At 36.5% G+C, this 26,328-nt stretch overlaps 1 protein-coding gene and 1 pseudogene across 1 annotated transcript; both read right to left on the bottom strand.

The window, feature by feature from the left end:
- Nucleotides 1-1,564: 1,564 nt before the first annotated feature.
- LOC144443690 (zinc transporter ZIP1 pseudogene) lies at nt 1,565-2,470 on the bottom strand (annotated as a pseudogene).
- A 6,983-nt stretch (nt 2,471-9,453) lies between these two features.
- Nucleotides 9,454-13,300, bottom strand: LOC144443831 (QRFP-like peptide receptor). The gene is made up of 2 exons (XM_078133393.1): nt 13,253-13,300; nt 9,454-11,357 (listed from the first exon to the last, which is right to left on the bottom strand). The coding sequence occupies exons 1-2, from the start codon at nt 13,261-13,263 to the stop codon at nt 10,163-10,165; spliced, it is 1,206 nt and encodes a 401-aa protein (XP_077989519.1). The 5' UTR covers nt 13,264-13,300; the 3' UTR covers nt 9,454-10,162.
- Nucleotides 13,301-26,328: the final 13,028 nt, after the last annotated feature.

The raw sequence follows: 26,328 nt of genomic DNA, 5'->3' as shown, positions 1-26,328 counted from the left end.
TATATATATATATATATATATATATATATATATATATATATATATATATATATATATATATATATATATATATATATAATAAAATGAAATGAAAAATCTACCTACCCCACCTATTTTAAAATTGAATGTAATCGGAACCACACAATTCTTTTACGCCTAATGTACAAAGACTCATTAAGAGTTGGTGTCATGGTATAAATTGTCTGTTTTAATTTCATTCCAAATGGACTATAAATAATTCATTACAATTAACAAAACTGTATCATACTTTCTATACAACATATATTGCCATGGAAACCTTTAAAAGAATTGTTGTAAATTGACCATCACTCTCCGATCCGCGGGCTAAAATGCAAAGGTAGTATCGGCACTTGCCTTCTCGGCCCTGTTCCTACAAATGGCGTCTTACAGCCAAATGAAAATTCGTTTACAACCCATAACACCAAAGAAAATCGTTTTCTGTATGCACCACAATCGTTTATAGCATCCATGGCAAATGTAAAAGTATACTAGTCTATTTAATTTGCTAGATTGACCACATTAGAAAGGCTTGTAAATAAACCAATTGAAATTATAGTATACGTTTACACTTGATAAGAATGCTATAAACGAGTGTAGTACATCGAGAAAGAGCGATTTACTTCAGTGTTACCCGTTGGCGTATTGCCTCATTCTAAAATTGGCAGCTTCGCCATTCTTATCATATACAAAGGAACAATGGTTGCTAATGTAACGGTTTTATGCTCTCAAATAAAGTGACAAAATGCTAAAATATTTAGCAGTCTTATTTTTCTGTTTGACACTAGAGTTGTAATTACATACATATGTAATGTATAAGCTTAGACTACAAGTCTATATATATATATATATATATATATATATATATATATATATATATATATATATATATATATATATATATATATATATATATATATATATGATTTTGAAATTCCTGGCAAATGTCAATTTGCTATCTTTACTATGGCCTGGAATCCCTGCTGATATGTTGTAGAACTATACATAAGTACGGGAAATAAAGCCTCAAAGAGTAGCATGTATTCCGGGCTTTGGTTTATTATATAATATCCATATTGAAATATTGAAATTGGTCCTGCAAGTCCGAAGGTCCTGCTATTTTAGTACATTACCCACGTAGTATGAAATTTCATGCAATGAACAACTTGAACAGCGAAAGCACCTGAGCCACGCACGTGCACCTGCATAAATGGCAAATGCAATTAAATTACAATAATAAAAACGGTAAGAAATTTCCGAAGAACGTAAATGTTGGTGGAATCATGTTCTCACATGAATACTTTACTTAAAATTGTGGGAAGTGTGTTTCCCAGTAAATGATTTGTTTTGTTTGTGTAATTTGACGACGTATCAAAGTTCAGCAACGCACGCGGAGAACTGCACGTACAATCGTTAAATTTCATAATAACATGTTTATAGTCACTGTATACGAGGCGTGTTATTTGTTGAGTTATAACAACGTGGCCACTTGCTTGTTACTCACCGGCACATGCACAGCAATAACGCCCTAGTTCAAAGGTTGTCACTAACTGATCATTACCAATGCTGCCATACTCGTGACGCCAATCGTGACCGTTACAACTTTCCAAAACCTATCCCCTGCTGTATTAAGCTCGTGAGCTAGGACTTCTAGAAAGGTGATATAAAGCAACGTGCCATTTGCCAGTGCCTGTAGTACGGCTGTTATGATCGCACTAGTTAAATCAGAAGCTATTGTTTGACACAAGATCCCCAAACACACACCCAGTGGCGAGGTCAAAGCAAAACAGACACATGACATTACGATCGACCACGTTTTCATTTTACTCTGTACTAGTTTGAGTCCAAGACTAAAAGCTAAAATACATTTATGTATGGCCACTGCTGCAAAAAGTCTCAACACTCCCTCACTCTCATTTCGTAAACCTATCGCCAACCCCTCGAATAAAGAATGCAACGATAATGCTACAAGCAGTGCATAGGAACGTAATCTCGTTGCAAAGTTGTTTTCGGTTCTCGTTTCGTCTAAGTCGTCGTCACTCGACTCGTATTCATCTATTGCACGTTTTTTGTCCCGTCTAAATGCCTTCCTAGACACCGTTGGCGACCTTTCTTTGCAGCCAAGCACTGTTTGTTCAACGGTTAAGATTAACAGGAATCCGATTGTTATAACAAGTTCGGCTATGGGATAGTCCATTTCCACGCCCGTTTTTTCGAACACCTCGCCGAATTGATCCTGTACTTCTGGAAGGAGATCCATCAGACAAGTCGTTAGGAAAACTCCACCAGCAAAACAACTAAGTAACGGCAGTATTCTCTGAGCTCCAGTCCTCCCTTTTCCATCTCGAGTTGAGAATGCGCTGGCTAATTTGAGTGGCAATAGACCAAAGACTATTACCAATAACAGTAAACCAAGCAAGGCTATAACTTTAGTCCACAGCAGGCCATCCATGTTTATCTGTCTGGTAAGTATATCAGCTGTATTTCCCGCCTGTTCTACTTTTGGTGACAGCTTGTCGTCTGCTGGTTCCAGTTGTGATCATGAAATATTACGGTCGTGTGGACGCCATTCCGGCCTTCGTGACTCAACACGGATGGTAACCTTTCATGAATAATTAGCATATTCAAATAGTATGTCGACTTATGGACGAAACCATTACATCTTGTGTTTTGGGAGAGACGTCGAACTCAGTGCTACTAGACAGCATATAGTGTTTCTTGTGTAGAAAAGATACACTATTAGAAATGACATGAATAGGGACATATACATAACAACATTTTATATGGGAAGTTGTTTAGGGAGCCGTCATTATTTACAGCCGGGAGTTAGGGTTGGAGGAATCTGAGGGTAAGAAAAAAACAAAGCGGGGGGGGGGGGGGAGTGGGGGTTATGGAAAAACTGAAGAGCAGAGTGAAATGGATGGTGGCCACTCAAATATTTTTTCAAGCATACTGAAATATAGGACACACTTTAAGGTACTATGATGGAACTTGACTACACCTTGGCGGTCAAACATTTGGTTTGCCACAATTCATTTATATAGGGAGCCTTCATTAATACATGGGACTGGGGAATTTACAAATCGGTTCTTGGGGGAAGGCGATATTTTAGAAAATGGAATTAGTGGCGGTGACATCTTACTTTGGGTCATTGCGTTATCTAACTTTGCATAATTATTTTGTGATTTTGGCATCCAACTACTGTCCCTGGTTCCAAACCCGGGCCCACTAGTACTGCTGCCACTGAGTTCTAGCATAATATCAGAATATATCATTCAAACCTCAGCTGACAACCATGAAGTGAATCAATTGTTATATGTAATGTGAGCATATGAGTAAGTCTCACAGAAGTGAAAGGGTCCGGGAATAGTGTGGTAAGATATTGGGTATAATGTGGCGGAGTAAAGATGTTTACTCGGTCCCTGACAATGTTGGGAGTGCACTCACCTGAGTCATGTGGGAGTTCTGGGCTTCTGCTCAGCCAATTAGATCCAAACACATCTTTACTATTCACTGTAGCAGCAGCAGCAGCAGCAGCAGCAGCAGCAGCAGCAGCAGCAGCAGCAGCAGTAGTAGTAGTAGTAGTAGTAGTAGTAGTAGTAGTAGTAGTAGTAGTAGTAGTAGTAGTAGTAGTAGCAACAGCAGCAGCGCAGTACCGTAGACTGCGGGGGGGGGGCAGCTTTTAAAGCAACTTTTCGAATACATAGTGATGCTATTGAAATCGTTATATTAAGTGACGATTCCTAGCATGCGAGCTTTGAATTGATGGTTCACTAAAGTCAAAAGTGACTGTACAGTGACTCCTTGCTAATATGTATCTTGCATCTCTATTGTACGCTGGCTTCACTTTGAATAAACTTATGTCCAGTTAAAAATTAAAAATTCTTTGTGAGGCAAAGTGCAAAAGAAGTGCGCACATGCACTGTGCATTTTTCGCGAGTAACAGTAGTCTTGAAAGTCTCCTTCATTTGAAGACAGCAAGTCGCAATAATGTCAGAGAGTGAAACTAAAAAAACCGACATCTTTTCGGCAACTACTTTCAAGAGATACGATATTAGGCCAGACAAAATAAAAAATCTATTCAACAGGCTCGACCTACCCATATTTTTGGCATTGCAATATATTTGTTTTGGTGATGGCCAATATATCCTCATGCGGGCTTCGCATGTCAGAATAATGCACACTTTGTTTCAAAATTAAGGAGATTTCTTTATATTTTCTGAATAATACATGTAACAATATACATTTGAGTCTATTCCAAATTATCTTATGCAGTGGTTTACTTGGCTCTGATGATGCATACAAGCGTGAATTGAGATTAAATTAAGCTGTTGCATATCCAACGTGCACTAAAAAAAAAGTGAGCCAAAGGTTACGACTATGGGTGATCAAAAGTCTGATAGTCTGAAAGTCTTGAAATGTTTTGTTCTTTAATCTGATTTTTTGGAACCAAATTAAACTTCAGGAAAAGTCATTTACCAAGAGCACATCCGCAAAATATCTTTCAGCTTTGCCACTGTTACATACATAATAATTTGATAACTAACTGACTTTCAGAAATGTCCGGTTGACCTGAAACAGCTGTAACCGTACAATAGAATATGTCCTGAGACAGCTTCTTACAGTACAATAGGAAAGGTGAAGCTCAACCATATGTCCAGAGACAGCTTGATGTAGTACAATGGAAAAGAGAGTGGTCTCTGGTAGCATAATTAATTCTTTGTAATTAACTCTATACAAGTTCAAGAGCTGACCATAGACCCTCCACTATGAATTGACACAGGTCTAAAGACAAAAGAATGGTAATGAATCAACTCGATAAAAGAATTCATTTAGATCAATAAGTCCACGTCGGAGATATGAGATTATAATCCAATCAGCAATCTTACAAGTCAGAGATGTGAGGTTTTATCCAATCATCTGTCTTAATATGATCATAAGCATGGAATAACTAATTTTGCATATATTTTATCAGATATGTCATGTTTCGGTAGTGTATATGTAAAGACTATAAAGTATCTGGATCGTGATCTTTATCTTATCTGCCTTATACTGTGACTTGCCACTAAGCTGTGAAATAAATCTATCAACAAGCGCCCTGTTGGTCAATATGCATTGATTCCTTAGTGAGTACCTCTAAGCTAGCTAGCCAAGTGAGTGTGATTCCCCGTAAGAAGTGGTTGGTAACGACGAAGTCACGCAACGTTAAATTTCACACCACAACAAAATACACTTCCAGATAATATGTACTGCATAGCATAATTGTCTCAATTATGGTATTTTAATACCATATTCAAGCATTGTAAGACTTTATGGTTTGATATTTTATGCCTCTAAATGGCCTCTTATTGTCTTATTTTCATTTTTTTCTTCTTTGGAGGTGTCTCCTTCCAATCAGTAGCAATCAAGGTGATAATTGTCTTTCTCCCAAAACAAGATGGCAGGTGGCTGGCTAAGTACCTCCCTGTATAGGTTAGAGCTCATTACGATGAGACATCTCATTATGCATGTGAAATCCACATCCTTTGTAAAGTAATCTCGTTCGGAGTATCACTGTAGTTGGTTATCACTGTTATTTAATGCATCATTGTACCATATAATTTTATATCTCCACTGTAGTGTAGGTGACAGAAGGGGTGGCTAAATAATGCTTGAGTTTCATTTGGCAGGGTTTAACATTTTTTGAGAGGAGAGGGTGAGAGGAGCTACAAAATTTGTTTAACCGTAAATTGTCTACATTTCCTAACTGTAGAACTGATGGAAATCGATTGCTCTGCAGACAAATTGCAAGAGATAAAATCAAAATGACTGAATAAGTTTTATATAAACTCAGCCTGAAATGTTTTGCTATCATTATGTATGGTTTGTTTTTACATCCTTGTCAAGCATTGTAATTTTTTTAGGTCGATCTACCTACCCAATTTGATGGGTTAGGTTGCCCGTTGAACACCTTGTTCATTTTTTCTGGCCTTTAATTATGACATTTAATTGCGTATGCTAAACTGGATATAATGTAAATTGCATGCAAATTTATGTAAATTAGCCCCTTTCTAAATTTTAAATGCATGATTGCACCAAGATAAAGTTCTGCCCCCCCCCCGGTAATTTGGTCAGGCTACGACCCTGAGTAGTAGTGATAGTAATAGTAGTAGTAGTCTCGTTGCCAGACTCGTGACTATCGTCCCTAATCTGTTTATGTATGCCGAGCGGCCAAGCAGCGAGAAGAGAGGGACTTGTCCTCAGGAATTGATAAAAACCATAACAGCCCCATTTGCTTTTGAGGCTGCAATAACGTCTTCAGTACCTGTTTATTTCGGCTACTTGTTTCACATATTCTTCCAATTTTACACCTTCTGTTGATTGCCAACGTATTCCATGTTTTTGAATCATTTTCCGAAACACGTCACGACCCTGCCCGATGTTGCTAGCGGCCATCTTGGTTACGCCTCCCAGATCGGGCCAGCCAAGGGGAAAAGCTCCCAAAAGCAAAAAAAAACTATTACAAATTACAAAAATAAACTTATTGGGAGGTAGTTAGATGTCCTATCAAGACAAATGTTGTGTAAATTCTGCTAGATAGTGACCGGCAGCCTTGATTTCGAAGGATTTCGGGAGCGCCTGTTCACTACGTCTATTCAACTCGGTAGTAATAGTAGGAAATAACCATTACCGTTAAATTGTAAAAATGTTAATGTGGTGGCAGCGGTGGGATCAAGTCATCCTGGGACCCTTTACATGTCACTTGGTTTTTTCCCTTTTTGTGCTGGGAACTGCTGTCAGTTATTTTCTTAAGCTTTTTATGCAGACGATTACGCAGACTTTCTATAGAAACCACACTTTCCGCAGAAATCTATTCAGCTTTGTGAACAACTGACAGGGCTATGTTGCACTCAAATTCACACTCGCCTTGTAAGTGAGACATCGGTTTGGGATATCAAAGAATAATCCCGAGCTCTAACCACATGCACCACGCCACAGGGAGCCAAACCAAGTTTTTGAAATATTTGAACAGGGTGGGGTTCATTTTTTTAAAGAAAGGACATTGTGGGAGGGGCACTTTTTAGCCCCCCCCCCTCCGTAGTGACTGAGGGCTCCCTTTGTCACAAAGTTATATACATGTACATTGTAAACAATGTTTATCTCTTCAGGTATGCAAACGACGAGATGTAGATTTTGCCTAGCCAGAGAATAATAACATGTAGCAACGTTAGTAAGATTTTGGTCTAGACACAGGGAAAAGGACAAATAATCAATTTTGTTCTCGCGATTTTCCGGATTTCTAATATTATTTTCTGTATATTTCAAATGAAGTTTTAAATATTGTTTCCTCTCACTATTTTTTTTTTCTTTTTCCTACCTGATATCACTGTCTTATCTGAGTTTATCAGCTTTGCATTAATTAGTAGCTTGCTAATTCAAGAACAAACTCACTAGTTATTTGCCCACATTAACGCATTATGTCGTGAGTGTAAACATCCACTGATCCGACTAATGGAGGTAACACGTGTACTGCCATTAGACGGATCAGTAGATGTTTACACTTACTGCGCAATGCGTTAATTAGGCAATTAGAACGTGAGTTTGTTCTAGGATTAGCAATTTGCTAAAAACTCTGATAAGACAGTGGTAACAGTCGAAAATAGTGATGGGGTGAGAGGAAACAATATTTAAAACTTTATTTGAAATGTAGAGAAAATAATATTAGAAATCCGGAAAATCGCGAGAACAAAATTGATTATTTGTCCTTTACCCTATGGTCTAGCCAGACTATAAAATGTAGCAATGTTAGAAAGAAGTTTGTCCAACCAGACAATTTGTTCAAAGTAACTGCTTTCCTTTGTTAATTATGGTGTGTTGCAATGTGGTCAAAGGCCGCGTGCGTATGGCAAACCGTTTTACTTTTTATTCGGCATTTGATGATATCATCAAATATTTGATATCATCCAATAATTTTCTGATATCATTAAATGAATTGATGGTATCATTTATTGACCTCTATTTGATGATATCATCAATTCATTTGATGAACTTTTACCTTCTGTAAGGAAGGTTATGATTTAGGGATGAAAAGTCTGTGCGCGCGCGCGTGCGCGTGTGTGTGTGTGTGTGTGTCTGTCTGTCTGTCTGCCTGTCTGTCTGTCTGTCTGTCTCTCCATCTGTGTCATAGTTTTCTCAAAAACGCCTGGCTCAATTCAAACGAAATTTAGTGCACATGCTCTTTAGGGGTAATGGCTAGAACTGATTAGGTTTTAGTAAATGTTCCGAGAATATTAATGAGCTATTTGCATAATTAACAGTTTTCTGTAATTAGGCTATATCTTGAAAGTACAAGCTTCAAATTTAATATAATTTGGTACATACAATGATGCAACAAAGTACATGTGTGGTATAAAGTTTGATAATGTAGCTTTTGGTTTTAATGACTTGTTACTATCATGGCTCTCTTTTCAGAGTTAACATTAACAGCAGCGACAATTCCTCTCAGGGAAATTAACCAGCAAGAGGCACGCACAAGATCACTGAACAGAAACACAAAAGAATATAACTTTAAGAAGATTTATTTCGTTTTACACCGCCTGGCCCACCAGTAGCGGGAGGTCCAGAAACATCCAAAGTTACAGATATAGCCCAGAAAAGGGGCGTAAAGCTTATTAAAATCGTACTACAATTTTTATTTAAATGTCAAGCTTCACGTCACTAGTCATTTGAGACAGTTGATTGGACTGTACTTCATGACATTTGCATATAATGATGTGATATTCAAATTGTCATCTCCACGTACTGATGCTCATTATAATTATTATTAATGCTACTGTTACAAGTGTATAGTGTTGCAAACGTGTCATTAAAAATATAAATCAAATTCAGACACAATATGTGTGCTGAGGTCAATTGATTAATGAGACCACACGAGAAATTGGGTCATGTTTTTTTTATGACTTTAAGTAGATGTCGTGAGTGTCGCATTAAAGTGATACATTATGGCATAGACAATTCATTTCCTATTTTAGATGTATGTCTGTGGTCAGGATATCTCAAACACTACTGCATCAATTCTAATGAAAATTTGGTACACATCTTCCTAATTGGTAACAACAAGAATTTATTAGATTTTGGTAAACATCCTATTAATAATAATGATTAATTAGCCAAATTAACGATTGCCAGTAATTATACTATATCTACAGAGTGCAAGCTTCAAATTCTACATAATTTTATACAATATGTATGATGCCAAAGTACATCTAATCTGAAAATAGTAGCTTTTAGTTTTGATTAGTTATTTTGGTAGTTAGACATTTAAAACTCTCGGTACTGTTTTCCCTATCTAATTTGAATACTGATCCAACGTTTTACACACGTTTCACATTACATGTTGTGTTCGCCGTAAATATATCGCATAAGCGGGCGATCTTGCTGGAGAATTAGCCAAGATAAATTCATACCATCTCTTCACTATTTCATTCCCAATCAAAATTGAAAATCTTTTTTGTACTTCGACAGTTAGACATGTTTGCACTTCCGCTTTTCTGTTTGCCGTGTAAGATCCTCGGGTAAGATCTAGAGCATGAAGAGATCAGTGGTCAAACCAGGTCAGCTGCAACTTCCGTGTCAAATCACCCATTTTCTACCGAAAATTCTTGAACGGACCGTTACACAAAGACGTTGCCTATGTTTTTCTATAGTCATTTAAAGCACATATTATACGTATTCATTTTTTGTGACATTTGTAAACTTTCCAAAGGAAGCTATGAGCGAAAAACCGAACTGAAATTTCCGGCGATCAAGTATGCTTCATTAACTCGCCGTAATATCAGTATTCCTACAAATAATTCATAAATTAATTTTACTGACATGAAAGAGAAGATGTCAGCTGAGGTTTACGCTTTTACAGTATCTAAAATGGTGGACTCCAGTGAAAGTTATGCATGCTAGCTATAACTCAGAATTTTGCATTCCTACAATGAATGTCGGTACAGCAATCTATGGTTTCGCCCTTACGAGAGGCAGTTCAGTTCTTCTGTTGTATAATTGTCACACAGTAATCCTCATCTGATGAGTACTGGGAACGGAATATGACTGGTTTACTGAAGCAGATAACGAATCGACGCGTAATTCTTTAAGTGTGACTTGTTGTCGTCCACTAAATTGCACTTTCAATAGTTACTAGACCATCAGGTTGATTCAACATCTTCTTGTGTCTGTTACCAGTCACCCAACTTCGTACGCAGCCAGTTCGTGGATTGGGCTTACATGCACACTTGCTGCAGCCCAGGGCGCTTAGGAATGCTCGTCGGTAGCGTTTACTGAGTAAGGTATATATGAATGGATTTATCGTCGAATTTACGTATGCTAGTATTCTACATACGTAAATAAGGACGAGATAATGCTGGGGTTCGATTACATTTACCAGTAAATGCAAAGTCTGGAACAGAGTCAGGAACCGAAATGGTGTCACGCAAACAAAGTATATAAGAGTCGTTGTGACCAAGATTAGAAATATTTGCTTCTTCACCTTAATCGAAGCAGCAGACGATCCGCGCGGGCTCTTCTGTTTCAGGCCTTCGTAAGTTAAAAAATACAAAATCGTCAAAAGCGGAACGACTAAGATAATGAGCACACGATCGAATATGTAATATATGTTGTATGGTGTTATGCAGATATTGGTGTGTAAGCAACTCCTGGATGGCATGCAATATCTGACCTCGTCGGGCAGCCAAGATTGGTTCCAAGCTGGTATCTGTGGCCATTTAAAGGTATGCGTTTCTAATCTCATATTGTATACTTCAGGGAAACAGTAGACGATGGATACAATCCAAATGAAAATACAAATAACGATAGCTTTAGGCTTGGTTCGCAGGGTCTTGAACCACAAAGGATATCTCACCGCCATAAATTTTTCAAGAGCCAGAACGATGATCGTTATGCTCGAAGACGTAACTGCAACAGCCGATGGGTAGCCAATGATGATGCACGCGTGTTTTCCGAGTGACGACATATCCTCAGAAATATGGATGGGTGAACTATAGTACAGTATTAATTTAGGCGGAATCATCGCTAAAAGGTACATCATATCGGTTACAGCTAGATTCACTAAAAAATAATTGGTGACGGTTCGCATCTCCTTTATACGAGTAAATGTATATATTACCAAAGCGTTGCCAAGCATACCAATTATGAAGACGATGGGCATCAATTTGGTGACTATGACGGTATCAATTTCTGAGTATAAGAATGATTTGAGACTTTCCTCAGTCAAAGTCCACACTCCGTCGTAAGCCGCAAAAGATGTGTTTCCGGTGCAATCTAAACCACTTTCTCCATACTCGTCCATGTTTCTGTAATAAAAGTGAAATTATTATTAAAAATTTAAGTTATTAACGTTAGATTCAGACAACACAGTAAAAATGTGTAGTTGATAACTGAGCCATTCCTGAAATCGAAGAGATAATTTTTATCTAACCTGCTATATCCGTTGTCTGGATGAAGCACGTCTGGGTGAAAATGTGGAGTAATACCAGCTTAATGACGTAGAATATAGTTTGACTAATTAATCATATCCTGCAGGTGAATCAATTGTGGTACTGAGAATATAGCCCATGGCGAGGTTGTTTAATTTATGGACCGAACTGTGTCGGTTTTGCAGGGGTGAACAAAATGGCTGGCGTAACCTGTAGCTACATGTACAGTAAAATATTTTCAAACATATATGTGGGCGTGTCATTAATCGTCGTGTCACTTAGAACAGAGGCTACCTGGCGATCAAACTGTAATAACTATATTGGACCTATGCAAATTTTTACCAGTGCTTCTTATTTTAATACTAATATGTCCATGGGAGGATTCCCAATGCTTTCTTTTGTTTGATAGCCTCCAAGTCCCGTTGAAGAGTAATATACCAAATTCAATGTATGACTAGTTACATCATCTTTGTTCGTCTAACTGACAGTGTATATCCATGTCTCTGTCTATATTATTAATCTGTCTGTGTCTGTGTCTGTGTCTGTGTCTGTGTCTGTGTATGTGTCTGTGTTTGTGTCTGTGTCTGTGTCTGTGTTTGTGTTTATGTTTGTTTGTCTGTCTGTCTGTCTGTCTGTCTGTCTGTCTGTCTGTCTGTCTGTCTGTCTGCCTGTCTGTCTCTGTCTGTCTATCTGTCTGTCTATGTATGTATGTATGTATGTATGTATGTATGTATGTATGTATGTATGTATGTATGTATGTATGTATGTTTACCTCATAAAGATACTAATGGTTTTATTTGAGTGCTTAATAGTTTGTGAACGTCATGCTGAAGAGAGGATAACATTTTAAATCATAAAGGTCTATTGAACAAGCTTTCGAATTCTAAGTCTAAAATGTGGAAGTTTTCTGTGAAATATAAACGACATAGGTATACAAAAACAGCCCTAAAATGTCAGACTACCTGCTAGTAACGCCACCCGCCTTTCAACTTTAGGCATCTCGAATTACTAAATTAATGAATAAATATTAAGTTGCACTATTGTGTACATATATAATATTAAGTTGCAATATTGTGTACATATATCATATTATATTATTAAGTAGAGAGTTGATAATTATGTGACGAAGATGATTTTATCATGGAAACGATTTTATTGAAGTGACATGCGATACAGTTGTTATGAGTTGCACCGTGAGCCAGAAAGCTCACTTATAAAAGAGAAACTATTTAAAATAATTTCCGATATACTTAATAAAAAAATATGTGTAGTAGTGACGAGGGCGCGAGAGACAGACAGACAGACAGACAGACAGACAGACAGACAGACAGACAGATATATAGATAGACAGACAGACAGAGTGCCAGACAGAGAGGAGACAGAGTGCCAGACAGACAGACAGACAGACAGACAGACAGACAGACAGAAAGGCAGACAGACAGACAGACAGACAGACAGACAGACAGACAGACAGACAGACAGACAGACAGACAGACAGATGAATATATGAATCGTCGATGCATAATATACTGACATGAAACAGTATCATGATACAATATAACACACGTAAAGGCAACATAGACGAGAATGCCACTATTTTCATATAATATATTGATTTTTCTTTGAATAGTCAACCTATATGATAGTCATAAGTTGCCGGTATAGTCTGACACGTTAATAAATAACTAATATTCAACATCTGAACTTGGTATGTCATATGAATTGCAACAACAAATATAATTTATTACATACATACTTAAAAATGTACTTACAGAAAGGACATCGTTTGAAGTTTTCACTACTGATCTACGCCGTGTCTGGGAAACACTAAGATAGCTGACAACTGTCTGCTAATGGGGTTTCCGTGAGTAAAAACGCAAGGGAACCCCGCAACGCAGTACGGCTACAAAGGTAACTTGTCTTTTATCGACAACATCGATGTCTGACGCTCCTTTCGATCAACTAAATACTAGCCAGGGGGCGCCCCACACGTGTCCAATGTTTTAGTTCAATACACACATTTACATGTAAACTAATATTATAAAATACAACGTTTTAAACAACGGCATGTAGTAACAATGACCTCTGCGTAAAGTATCAAGTGGGAATGTAAGTCTAGTCTTAAGGGCTGGAGTCAGGTGAATCAATAGCCATGTTATAATTACCTTCGTAGGATCGGGTCCATCGTTGTCATTTTGCAATGCTCAAATCTCTCTGTACTGTCAGAACGACCTTCGTCATCAACGTAGCAACGCGTTAAGCCACTCACTGACACTCACAAAGTGAAATTCGATTCTGACGTGATAAATATTATATGATACTAAGTGTCTGACGGCAGCATGTAATGGATTATTAATATTGCTAACATCTCAGTCCGAAACATATCAAATTATAAATCCCAAGTAACAATATCACAGCCTTTCTGATCAACGGAAACCCTAAGATAGTATCCAAAACACTAGACAAAAAGATGTGTACCCTTACTTCTAAACGGTCAAAATAATTCATCAGATACATGCAATGTTTTATCCAGATTCTTAAAAGTATATAAGATAAACACAGTGCATGGCTAATTTTTTTCCATATCCAGTCTCAACCAATTGATCAAATATTAATTCTAATATTATTATAAAAGTCATGAATCGGGCTATTCTTTGAATTACGCATGTGCAATTCAATAGGTACTGATGAAGCCTACCTCCTAATGTATTAATCACCAAATGTTATACGACGAACACATTAAAGCTATAATTTTTGAATGCGTGGGTTGGATATTATCTAGGTCATATACTCTATGTTATGCTAACTTTGATTAAAATTAAAATGCTTGATTGAAAAAAATAATAACGAAAACACGAACCCTTAGAATAATAGGACTTGGGTTCACTCACACAGGACGTTACCAGGAATAAAGTTGTACATATTGTCTAGTGCCATGCTGTGCTTGTGAAACGGTAAAGGCCCGGTATCTGTATAGAGCACACTGCTAGAAAAGGGAAACCAACTTAGACTTATAAGGATAGCGGTACCAGTCATTTTAAAGTGCGGCCTAACAACTAACGAATTGTATGTCATTTGTTTTATCCCAGTGGTTGCTAATTAAAGGAGCACAGTCTGAGTTTATACGTATTTGGGTGTAGTTTTTGCGGCAAGTATATTTGAATGGTACTCGCAGTATCGTACTTACTGACTGAAGCATACTTCACAACCATTTGCAATTATATTGACTGGACTCAAACCTGGTTTTAAGATATGTCATTAACTACCCGATGACATAATTTATCAAATGTATCAAATCTTCAGGGAATTCCTACTCAGCAATCTTTTATAACAATGTCATAATACAGTTGTAATGTTATAGAAGACACGAATCAACATAACATAACATTACACTGGAATGTGTTTTTATTTAAGTATTGTCACGTAAGTAAAAAGCTTATAAACTCAGCTTGTGCCACGTTAAGGTTGCTGTAATGGCTAGGACGTCAGGTGAATTTATCAATAAAACTATGTAAATCCACTCATACATTTTTATTAAGACGCACTGGAGTCGGAACTAGCAAAGGACATAAACCGTACTTCTTTTCAAGTGCTCACTCAATTCAATTTCCCAGTAAGTGATACCTAATTAAAATATAACATATTCTATTGGTTGTAAAATTTACGGGCTGTCTACAGAGATACAGAGTAATGGGATACATATATGTTGGGGCAAATACTAAAAAAACAATTAAAAAACCCAATAATTAGCCATCCTAAAATCATTACTTTTACGGATTTACAGCTACTGGGGTTTCAACATTAATGGAAATGTTTGTTCGCATTTCTCTACTTTAAAGAACCAGATGTAGAATGCCTCCCGTAAGGGCAAAACTAGAGTTTTAGTCTTACACACATTGTTGAATGCAAAATTCTGAGCTATAGTATAGGTATTATATATGATGTGCCCCTTCATTTGAAAATTAATCATATGAAACTATATGAAATGTTTTGAGCTTGCATATTAAAATAATGCCAAACTTTCGAAAAATCATTAATTATGCAAATTGATTATTACGATTATAAGCTGAATCAATAACTTAAGCTTTAAAGGACACCTCATGACATGTACTTCTTTACCAATCAATGCATATACCAAATTATCTAAAAATTAAAGCTTGCATTTTAAAGATATTGCCCAATTGTCAAAACAGATTATTTATGAAAACTACTACATAAAAACTACACCAAACACGTGTGATTTATTATGGTTGATGTATGTACCTAGTTAACTGAAATTTGAAGTCTTCATTCTTAAGATATAGCCTAATTACCGAAAATCATTAATTCTGCAAATTGCTCGATAAAACTAAAAACTATACCAACAGGCCTTGTAGGATATGTGTGCTTTGTCATGGTTGATGTATGCGCCAAATTATCTGGCGTAAAAGCTATGTCGACAAATTTTATATGACATGTTTGCATTGTTATGTTTGATATATGTACCAAATTACATGACACTAATTACTCAAAATCATTAATTATACAAATTAGTAATTAAAACTGAAAACTACACCAACTAGCTTTTTAGAACACGTGTCCTTTGAAAATATATATTGTCAAACCAACTAAAGCAGTCACGTTTATTCCGCTACAAAAACCAACTGCACTTCCAGCTATTTTTTTTAGAATACATGCTAGTACATGCTACTACAGATCCTATTACACCCAAGGTAAAGCTGTCGCTGCTTTACAGCCTACTGAATTTAGCTATATTCTGATACACGTTTTATATAGTTGATTTAACTGCATTATATGCTTTACTAGGCAATCCATCATTTGGTTTATTATCACCTCCAGTAGTTGTTGGGTCACTAAAGTTATACCCACTGATGTTATAACTAATCCTAATACAGTGACTAATGACACACTAGTAACCCCGGGATCCATTTCTTTTAAAAAGTAACACAAATTTATTTCTCGGTTTTAAGTTAGGATCTTTTAATATTTCTTTCAACGGTAGTCTATCATTTAATGCAAAAAATTCATTGTTGTATTTATGTATCTGATTTCCTGTCTTAGCCTTTTCTTTTATTAATTCAGGTGACATTTTTTCTGTCTTTCTCATAGTAATGATCTCATCTATGTAGAGATTTCTAATTCTCTTATTTGCAAATCCGAGTTCTTCTTTACTTAGTTTACAAACCAGTCCAAATTATGATAATCTCGCTCCATTATTTGCATTATGACAAATGTCGTCTCATGCATTCACTAACTCACTCTCATTCTTCTTATTTCAATATTAAACATTCATATTGTTTAAATATAAAAATATTTTGTCAGTAATGCCGTGATCACTTTAGGGGAGCATGATAACAAAAATGTTAGTTTAGTTGGACTAAAAGTATGGTGTCTATTGTTGCTAGAGTGGTACATTTTTTGTATTTTAAATACTTGTTTATTTTATTGTTGTCTGTTTATTTTAGCCACTGCATGAAAAGGTTGTATTTCCGGTTCCGTACATGACGGTCGCAGAATATGATAGCGGTAAATCATAGCTAGGTGACAGACACTAACATTTTGGCATAACCAGCACAACATTCTCGCAAACCAGAGCTGTTATTTCTTCCGTCATACTGTGAAATAACCTTTTGACGGTGCGTTTTCGACGGTGTCGTACAAGAGGCTGTGGTTTACGACGATGCCAGCACAAAAGTCCTTTGAGAACATTGGGAGGAACTTGTGTAACTTGATTTGGTTGCTGGCCACCAACATCACAGACAATTTCTTCCTTGTTTGTGCCAACATACACACTGTGTATATAATAAATGCCTGGTTCCATTGAGTGGTGTATACCGCCATCACGCGGGGGACGATGGTGAAACTTATGGTGAATGACTGATTGGGTTGTGTCTAGGAATGATTGAATCCTACTAACTGCCTTTTAGGAACTGGGATAGTTATGTTGTTCCAACTGTAACACGTCGTAACCTTGAAATTAGATACCATATGCAGTTAAAATTTCATTGCATGTAGCACGTATTGGTCACGCAAGTTTATGTTGCGCATGCGTCTACGTCTAGTCGGTCACGTTCAATTTTGTTCTTGACATTTGTAAACTTCACTGTGATTACAATCTGATTAAAATCCGATTGTTATTTTACCTCGGTATTTTTGCTTCAATTGATGTTTACGTTTTCGTCTTGATGGCCGCAGCGCGGATTTTAATCAGATTGCTGCGATTATAACTTCGTGAGCTTTTGGGAAATAAAAAAACACCAAAGTTTGCGTTTTATTCTGTTTGTGCAGTTGATAAAGGAGGTCTACTAGTTTCATTCTACAGTAGATTTCAAAGAAAAAATTTGCATGTGAATAGAATATATAACAATAAATCTACTGTGAAAAGAAAAAAAGGGTCAACATATTTCCTTAAAAGCTAGAAATCGTCAAAAATTGATAAAATCACTAAAATCTAAAATTTCATAAAATACACACATTCCGACATCTATGGATAGTTTTTCAATATGTTTACAGTTTATTCATGTATGCATGTTTCGCCCATTCCTATAGCACCACCGATGTATGTGTATCTTAAGAATATAAATTACAAATTCCATATGATATGTCGAATATTGATTGATGATGTACTTCGTTAAATATCGAGTCATTTGCATAATTAATGCTTTTAGTACTTAAGCAATATCTTAATGTAGTGTATACATTGATGATAACAACGAATATAAGAACATCAATCCCTACAGAGGGCATTTTAGTTTAAATCTCGTTTAATGAAGTGATTTGCATAATTAATGATTTTGGAAAGTAACCATAATCTTATGAACGCAAGCTTCAATTTCCATGTCCTTTGGTACATTCATCGATGATAACAAAATGTATATGTCCAGTAGCATTTGATAGTATAGTTTTAAATTTCAATGAGCAATTTGCATAATTAACGGATTTTGATAGTTATGCAATATCTCAATATGGTGATAACAAAGGATATAGGAAAAACAATGGTTATGGAAGGCATTTCACATTGAGCTCTGACAATCATATTGTGTGTGGACATGCTAGTTAACAAGTTTAGTCAGCGTAAAGTACAAAATGTTGAAAAATGCTAAAGTATAAAAATCTAGTACCACACAGTCAAGTCATGTAAATGTAACGTTATCAGACCATTGTAATTGATTGAATCGAAGAAGATACACTAACATGTTACTATACATCTGTCGATTCAAGGTCACCACTTGAGGGCATTATTCAATGGCGTATATATAAATACGTTCCCCGGCAGAATCAGAACTGGCGCCGCTAACTTCTACCGAAACAGTTTTACCAATTACAGAAACCTTCTGGAAATGATTTCCATCTCATTGTGTTGACTCGCGTTGCACAAAATTCAAACATCCAAACATATATTGCAAAATTCATGTCCCTGGGGTAGTTCGGAAAGTTGGAGTTTTCATAAAAATTGAAAATAAATGAAAAAAATGAAGGGGGAAAAAAACCTTGATGTTTTACGTACAGGAAATGACCATATATAGACATTTAATCACAAGTAAACCAAAAAGTAAATAAATATGCAGGGTAGTGTTTCAACAAATACTTAGTATGGTTCAAGCCACATATGTACGTGCAGATTGGTCACACAACGACAGTCATTAGTTGGCAACTGTCCATCAAAGTACCTCTGAGGCTGCTACCACAGTATGACAGGTCATTATATATTGCGGTGGGTTAATAGATAGGTAACAGAAACAGTGCGTTAAACTCAATGTTTGAACGCCAGGTTGTAACAACATAGACCCTATTTCGTGTAGGGTCTGTGGCTGTAAAGATGTTGTGTTTGACATGTTTACGATACGGTGTTCAAAGGGTCTCAGACTACTAAACTATTATGGGGCATATGCATCCCCATTTTGCCTCAGCAAACGTCGTTTCGGGATGATTGCACAAGAACCAAGTTCCGTCACCATTATTAGTCCACTTGTCATTGCTTTGATCAGAAAGTTGAGAAATTAAAGTCTTTGGGCAAGAAGACAGATTATACAACTTTCAGTGAAGACAAAGGTAACTCATTGTATATTATACCTAGGTACAAGTCAAGTCGTGATAAACATGGATCTATTATTGCGATAGAGTCATGTGATAAATAAACTCTTGGTGTCACCTTACACAAATTAGGATCAACATAAGTTAACGATACGTGCAAGATTTGGTTTACGAGACATGTTTACCTAAATAACACGGTAAAAGGTCGAGGCAATAAGGTCGATTTGAAGACATTTTGTGAAAATATATACGTTATGGTGAGATTAGAGAGATGTCATGGATAAGTTGAGACAGCGGAGCTAATCCTAACCTCTCTCTCTTATCGAACACTAAAATAGCAAGATCCCAACTTCTTGTTACATTTTGTCTAAAAGAAACAATAAAACAATTTACAATGATACTGCAACTAGACACAGACTGTCGGAATTTATCATAATAAAAAGTTCGTTTAGCGATTCCTACATAATGTCATAGATAGTGCCATACCTTTTTTGGGTAATAATATTTGACTCTGTCATCATCATGTGGAGTTCATATTCCTGAGACTGACGAACATATCAAACAGCCCGTTTCAAGTTGCCGTTCACTGGCTCTGTTTTATACAAGCACGCACAAACTACACATGACAGGGTTTTTTTTGCAACATTTTGCCTTTATAATGGTATGAACTAATGTGACACGTGTGCACTTTGTTGACCCAGGACGTACGTACGTACGTACGTACGTATGTATGTATGTATGTATGTATGTATGTATGTATGTATGTATGTATGTATGTATGTATGTATGTACGTACGTACGTATGTATGTATGTATGTATGTATGTATGTATGCATACGTGTATGTTTGTGTGTGTTGTCTTTTAATAGCTATTTTTATTTATTTATTTCTACTTTGGAATATGAAAGATTATTCTCTCGTAACATTTCCATCCAAGTTGGGTCCACGGCCACGGTTTCCTTGACAGAAGCGGCCACGTACTCAGATGAGTTCAATGGTATACTGTTCAACAATGTGTTCTGTCAGTGTCTCACTCAACTAGTTTGCTTACTGTTATACATGTACTTGCCATGCTTGTTCCGGACATTTTGTACGTCAAATGCATCGTACACCAAACTGTTAACTTGGCAACGCTTTATTCAGGCCTTGCATACGTACGTATCTACGTTTGTCACATTATTTTCCTAAATTCGACTAATTTCTACGTCATCACTTTACAAATCGTCTCGATCCATCAATCAATCCCAGAATCGATCGATCGATCGATCAATCAATCGATCAATCAATCTCCGAATCGATCGATCGATCGATCAATCAATCAATCAATCAATCAATCAATCAATCAATCAATCAATCAATCAATCAATCAATCAATCAATCAATCAATCAATCAATCAATCAATCAATCAACCAACCAACCAACCAACCAACCAACCAACCAACCAACCAACCAACCAACCAACCAACCAACCAACCAACCAACCAACCAACCAACCAACCAAAAACCAACCAATCAATCAATCAATCAACTACGTCTATACCACTACCACCACCATCTTGTGGTTCAAACAAGTCAGTGCTCCACTCTACACCACATATTTGTAGATCTCAGACATGGGTAAAGCCAAGATTAGGTAAGTTCACATTGTTTGATTGACTCATAGTGATTCAGATGTAGTACGAGAACCGACATGTGTATTTCGTACAGCACCCATGAACGACGTGCTGATTTATCGAACCTGTCATTCTGGCGTTCAGAGACCAATTATATAAGAAATATATCATACCTAAAACTGAAGTGTGGGCTGTTCACTCTGTTTCTATAAATAAATAAATAAATATTGAAATTTGACCCTGGAGTGGGTCTACCGCAATAATGCAGTAACTTTTGACATATTTTTCTTCAAATTCTCTTTTCACGGCTTACTTTTGTTGTTCTTTTTAATCTCAAACATTTTTATGATAAAATTTTGACTTATATTCTTAACATTTGTATGGTGACCTCTGATTTCATCTCTCAACTGAGAATGGGATAGGGTTTTCTTAGACAAATTAACAGCAACAGTTTGTTTTTTTATTTCCGAGGCGCACGTTAAGAAATTCTCTTGTTGGTTTTGTGTCATTGCCATTCATACCACCCGAGAGACTGGTGTCCACGTGACCCAAATGTATATCTACGTACCTGCATCGAGTTCAAAAGTTTTCCTCGTGATGGTTCCAATTAAAAGGGCTGCCAATGGGACATTGTTCTAGATGAATGGACCATTGAACATCCAACATTATCGATATTGAAAATTTATAACAAACAGCAACTGAAATTTTCTAATCTTTATTGAAAATCTTAGATCGAAGTCATTACAGCTGGGTATTATCCTAGGCGATGTAAGCACTCTTTCCGAAAACATTTCTATTAGGGCGGCTTTACTTAATTCTGTGTTTCTCAAGACTCGAAATAATAAAATAAATAACGCCCTCTACAGCAGGATTAGAACACATCACGAGTTAACGATGGCGACCCCAAGAGAACGTAACTTAGCGATAATTATAGTTTCCTGCTGAAATTTGAGAACAAGTAGTTGAAAGTTTCCTTAAGACTGTAATTGTTATTTCTAAGTCATTCAGAATATCAATGTACGATTATAGGAAAAAGTATATTCACCAACATGTGCACCTACACTTATTTTTTAATATGCCTTTTAACCGACCGACTGACTGACTCAATTGCGGTCGCCCTTAATTACATTTACTACTTGATTGAAAACTCCTTATTGCAATGCTGTGCAAGATGAGGTCATAGTTTGGTTATTACGCATTACTATCTGATTTTGATAAATCTAATTTGATGGTGACCTTATTGATGTTGGCAAACATCGCGTGACCAATATAGCACCAGAATGTATGTTGTTCTGTGGTCGATTGTTTCACATTGAGACCAAGGGTAAACTGAACGTCCTTAAGTACGAAGATTTACTGTTCCTATATGATGTTATTATCTACATATATACCAAATTGAATTAAATGACATTAGAAGCATGCCTTCAGATATTCCCTAATTAACGATAAAACCCATTAATTATGCAAATTAATCAAACAATATTGGACATGAAGGCTTTGTTACATAAAATTTGAAGCTTGCATTAAATTGCCTAATTACCAGATATCTTTAATTATGCAAATAACTTGTTAAAATCGATCTACATACAAATTATGTGAAATATCAAGCTTGCATTCTTAAGATTGTCTAATTACCGAAAATCATGATCCGTAAAATGCAAATAACTCTTATGAACTAAAAGCCACATCAACAAGCTTTGGATCCATGGAGTATGCATACGGTCTGGTACAGTCGCGATACTTGTACCAAATGATATGAAATTTGAAGCTTGCATTCTTAAGATATCGACTAGTTACTGATAGTCGTTAATTAGATAGTCTATTAACATTCATGGTTGTTTATCAAAACCTAATCAATTCTTTCCATTACCATATAAGGAAGATGTGAAGCAAATTTCAATAACATTGATGCAGTAGTTATTTAGACATCGAAACAGATAGACACACATACACACACACACACACACACACACACACACATATACACATACACACACACTTACATACATACATACATACATACATACATGCATGCATACATACACACACATATACGTACATATAACTACATACATACATACATACATACATACATACATACATACATACATTGTACATACACACACACACATACATACATACATACATACATACATACATACATACATGCATACACACATACATACATACATACATACATACACACACACATATAGAAAGAAAGAAAGAAAGAAAGAAAGAAAGGAAGAAAGAAAGAAAGAAAGAAAGAAAGAAAGAAAGAAAAAGACAGACAGGCAGGCAGACAGACAGGCAGACAGACAGACAGACAGGCAAGGCAGACACACACACACACACACACACACACACACACACAACCATTTCATTACTCTTCTTTACGGAAACGCATGTCATATACATGGTGCGTACATAACGCTTCTCTGATTTGCGTATAATTTGTGTTTAGAATCTCGCTCCTTGCAAAGAGTTTTGATTTTATGGTAATTGTGCGAATAGCTTTGTTAAATTATTCGAAAAACCCGAATTTTTTTATCAGTGTTCACATCATCTCGTTTTTCTCATCGTTTGGTATTTTTGGTAATATGGAGAGGAGAGGGGGAGTGGGAGAGGGAAAGAGTTTGCGATGACCATGAAAGTACGGGTTAGCACAATCTGATTAAAATCCGATGTAGATGTCGGCTAATCGTTCATTGCTCTTTTACCTTCGTTATTTTGCCTGAATTGACCTTCTTGGTACATGTTTACATTTTTTAGCCTGATCGCCTCCTCTACATCTGAACACGCGCCCATTCAAACGAAAATTAGAGGCCTTTAATTGAACTCTGACCACATACATGAACTCTGACCACATACATGAACTCTGACCACATACATGAGTTCTGGTAATGTGATTCTGTAAATTTGAATTCTGCTAACAGCTTTTGCGGTGTGGTGTTAAAATACTAGATTTTCAAATCGTTAAACAAAGAGTTTGTAGATCTTCTGACAAGCTCAATGGAATACGAGATTTATATTAAATGAAGTAACAATGCTGTAAAAAGGCTACAAGAATGATTAAATCGACTTGTAACAGTAGTATCGAGTTTTATCGAGGTCAATAGAATTCGATGATCAACCCGACATACTCTCGAAAATCACTAGTAGCATTTTCACTATTGCTGCTATTGTAAGACACGACACCTACATAAAAAACTCATGGTAAAGTCGCAATTGAAAGAAGATTCGTCCCTTTCAGATAAATTCTGACGAATATCAAAGTCAAAATTACTACTGTCTGCCATTGCTTACTATACTAAATGGCATGAACCCATCCTCCCTATGACGTCATAATCCCCAACCTGTAAGCTTGTGGCTGCTCAGGTCGGCCGCCAATCGTCTGTTTTGACTCTTTTTTTTCTCTCACTTATCATGCAATTATGAATAGTTAGCTTTGCATTTACTGGTTAAGATTACAAGGTTATGGTACGAGGCAATTAGAAATCACATCTAAGACCCATACATTTTGAGTGCACCAACATAATGTTTCAAAAGATTATTTTTCGGAGCTGTTTTTGTGAGCTGAACAGGTGTGGCATACAAATGAGATCGGAATTCCCGGTCTTGTAGAATTAACTATAATTTTTTTTATTTGTGTTTAAGTTGCTGAAAACTATCCATAATAATGCTAGCATTGATTGTAAAATAGCCGATTGTTCATCTGAACTGATGTCGGAAAATCCCACAAAACATGATCACGATTTCGAATGATCTCAGAAATCTACTCGTAATTAACAGACCGATCTCAGATCTGTTGACGCTATTGCAAGTGTTGCGATTGACCGCATTAGTACGGGTCGGAGGTATCCCACTATACCAATACATCACATATGTAGTTCCACTGTACAAAAAGTCCACTTTAACAGGGGGGGTAAAGTACCTAAATAACATGGGCAAAGTACCATGTGTGTTCATATTTATCCTCCTGTGTCCACGTTCACATTAACACCGCCTTTGACAGGGTGGTAAACTTGGGACAGTACCACTTTTAACAATATGTTTGACCCGCATGTTAAAGGTAGAACAATGTGATTATTTCCCTTCCTTTTCCAGGGGTAAAATACATCATATACAAACCATATACATCATATATAATAAACATTGTGAAATGTTGTAATATCACAGGCTGTATATACGGCCACGTTTATCCTCATTTACCTGGGTTGGTAAAAAGCTGGCAAAACATCAACATACAGCTATATACTTCCCATGGTATAGATGCTGTGAAATATGGTAATATTACAGGGTGTATATATGGCCAAGTTTATCTTTATTTACCCGGGGTGGTAAAAGCTGGCTAAACAGTGGCATACAGATATACACTTCCTATGGGTAAAGTAGGGAGTATGTGGTCATTTAGACTAGGGGTGTATAGAACTGTGTTAATCCATATTTAGAGAGGGGTTCAAACTTGGACACACATTGGCATTATACCTTCATATCCTCCATAGGGTACAGTAGGGAGTATGTGGTCATTCAGACTGGAGGTGTATAGAACTGTGTTATCCATATTTAGAGAGGGGTTCAAACTTGGACACACATTGGCATTATACCTTTGTATCCCCATAGGGTAAAGTAGGGAGTATGTGGCCATTTAGACTGGGGGTGTATAGAACTGTGTTATCCATATTTAGAGAGGGGTTCAAACTTGGACACACATTGGCATTATACCTTCATATCCTCCCTGGGGTAAAGTAGGGAGTATGTGGTCATTTAGACTGGGGGTGTATAGAACTGTGTTTATCCATATTTAGAGAGGGGTTCAAACTTGGACACATATAGGCATTATACCTTCATATCCTCCATAGGGTAAAGTAGGGAGTATGTGGTCATTCAAATTTGTTTGTGAAAGTGAAATGTGTAAAGTGGTCATAAAACTGTTCTTATCAAAACACAGAATGTAATTCTTTAAAGTCTTGAATATTTTTAAATGAGAAAGTGCTTTAGAAATAAAAATAAAACAAATGTTAATGTACTTCCAATACATGCTGTGCCAAGTGTTATGAATCCAATTCATTTGTTTACTTTCCCTGTTTGTAACAGCTACTATATATTCGTCCACGGTCTGATGTTGGCTGTTGTGGAAAGATCTGCTCTTTGTATTACGATTTGAAAATTTCTCCGCCAAACCAGGTTGTTGGCAGCG

Source organism: Glandiceps talaboti, chromosome 12 (assembly GCF_964340395.1).
Source record: "Glandiceps talaboti chromosome 12, keGlaTala1.1, whole genome shotgun sequence".
Lineage (NCBI taxonomy): Eukaryota > Metazoa > Hemichordata > Enteropneusta > Spengelidae > Glandiceps > Glandiceps talaboti.
The sequence above is the reverse complement of the archived record's forward strand: the minus strand, read 5'-3'. Positions and strand labels throughout refer to the sequence as shown.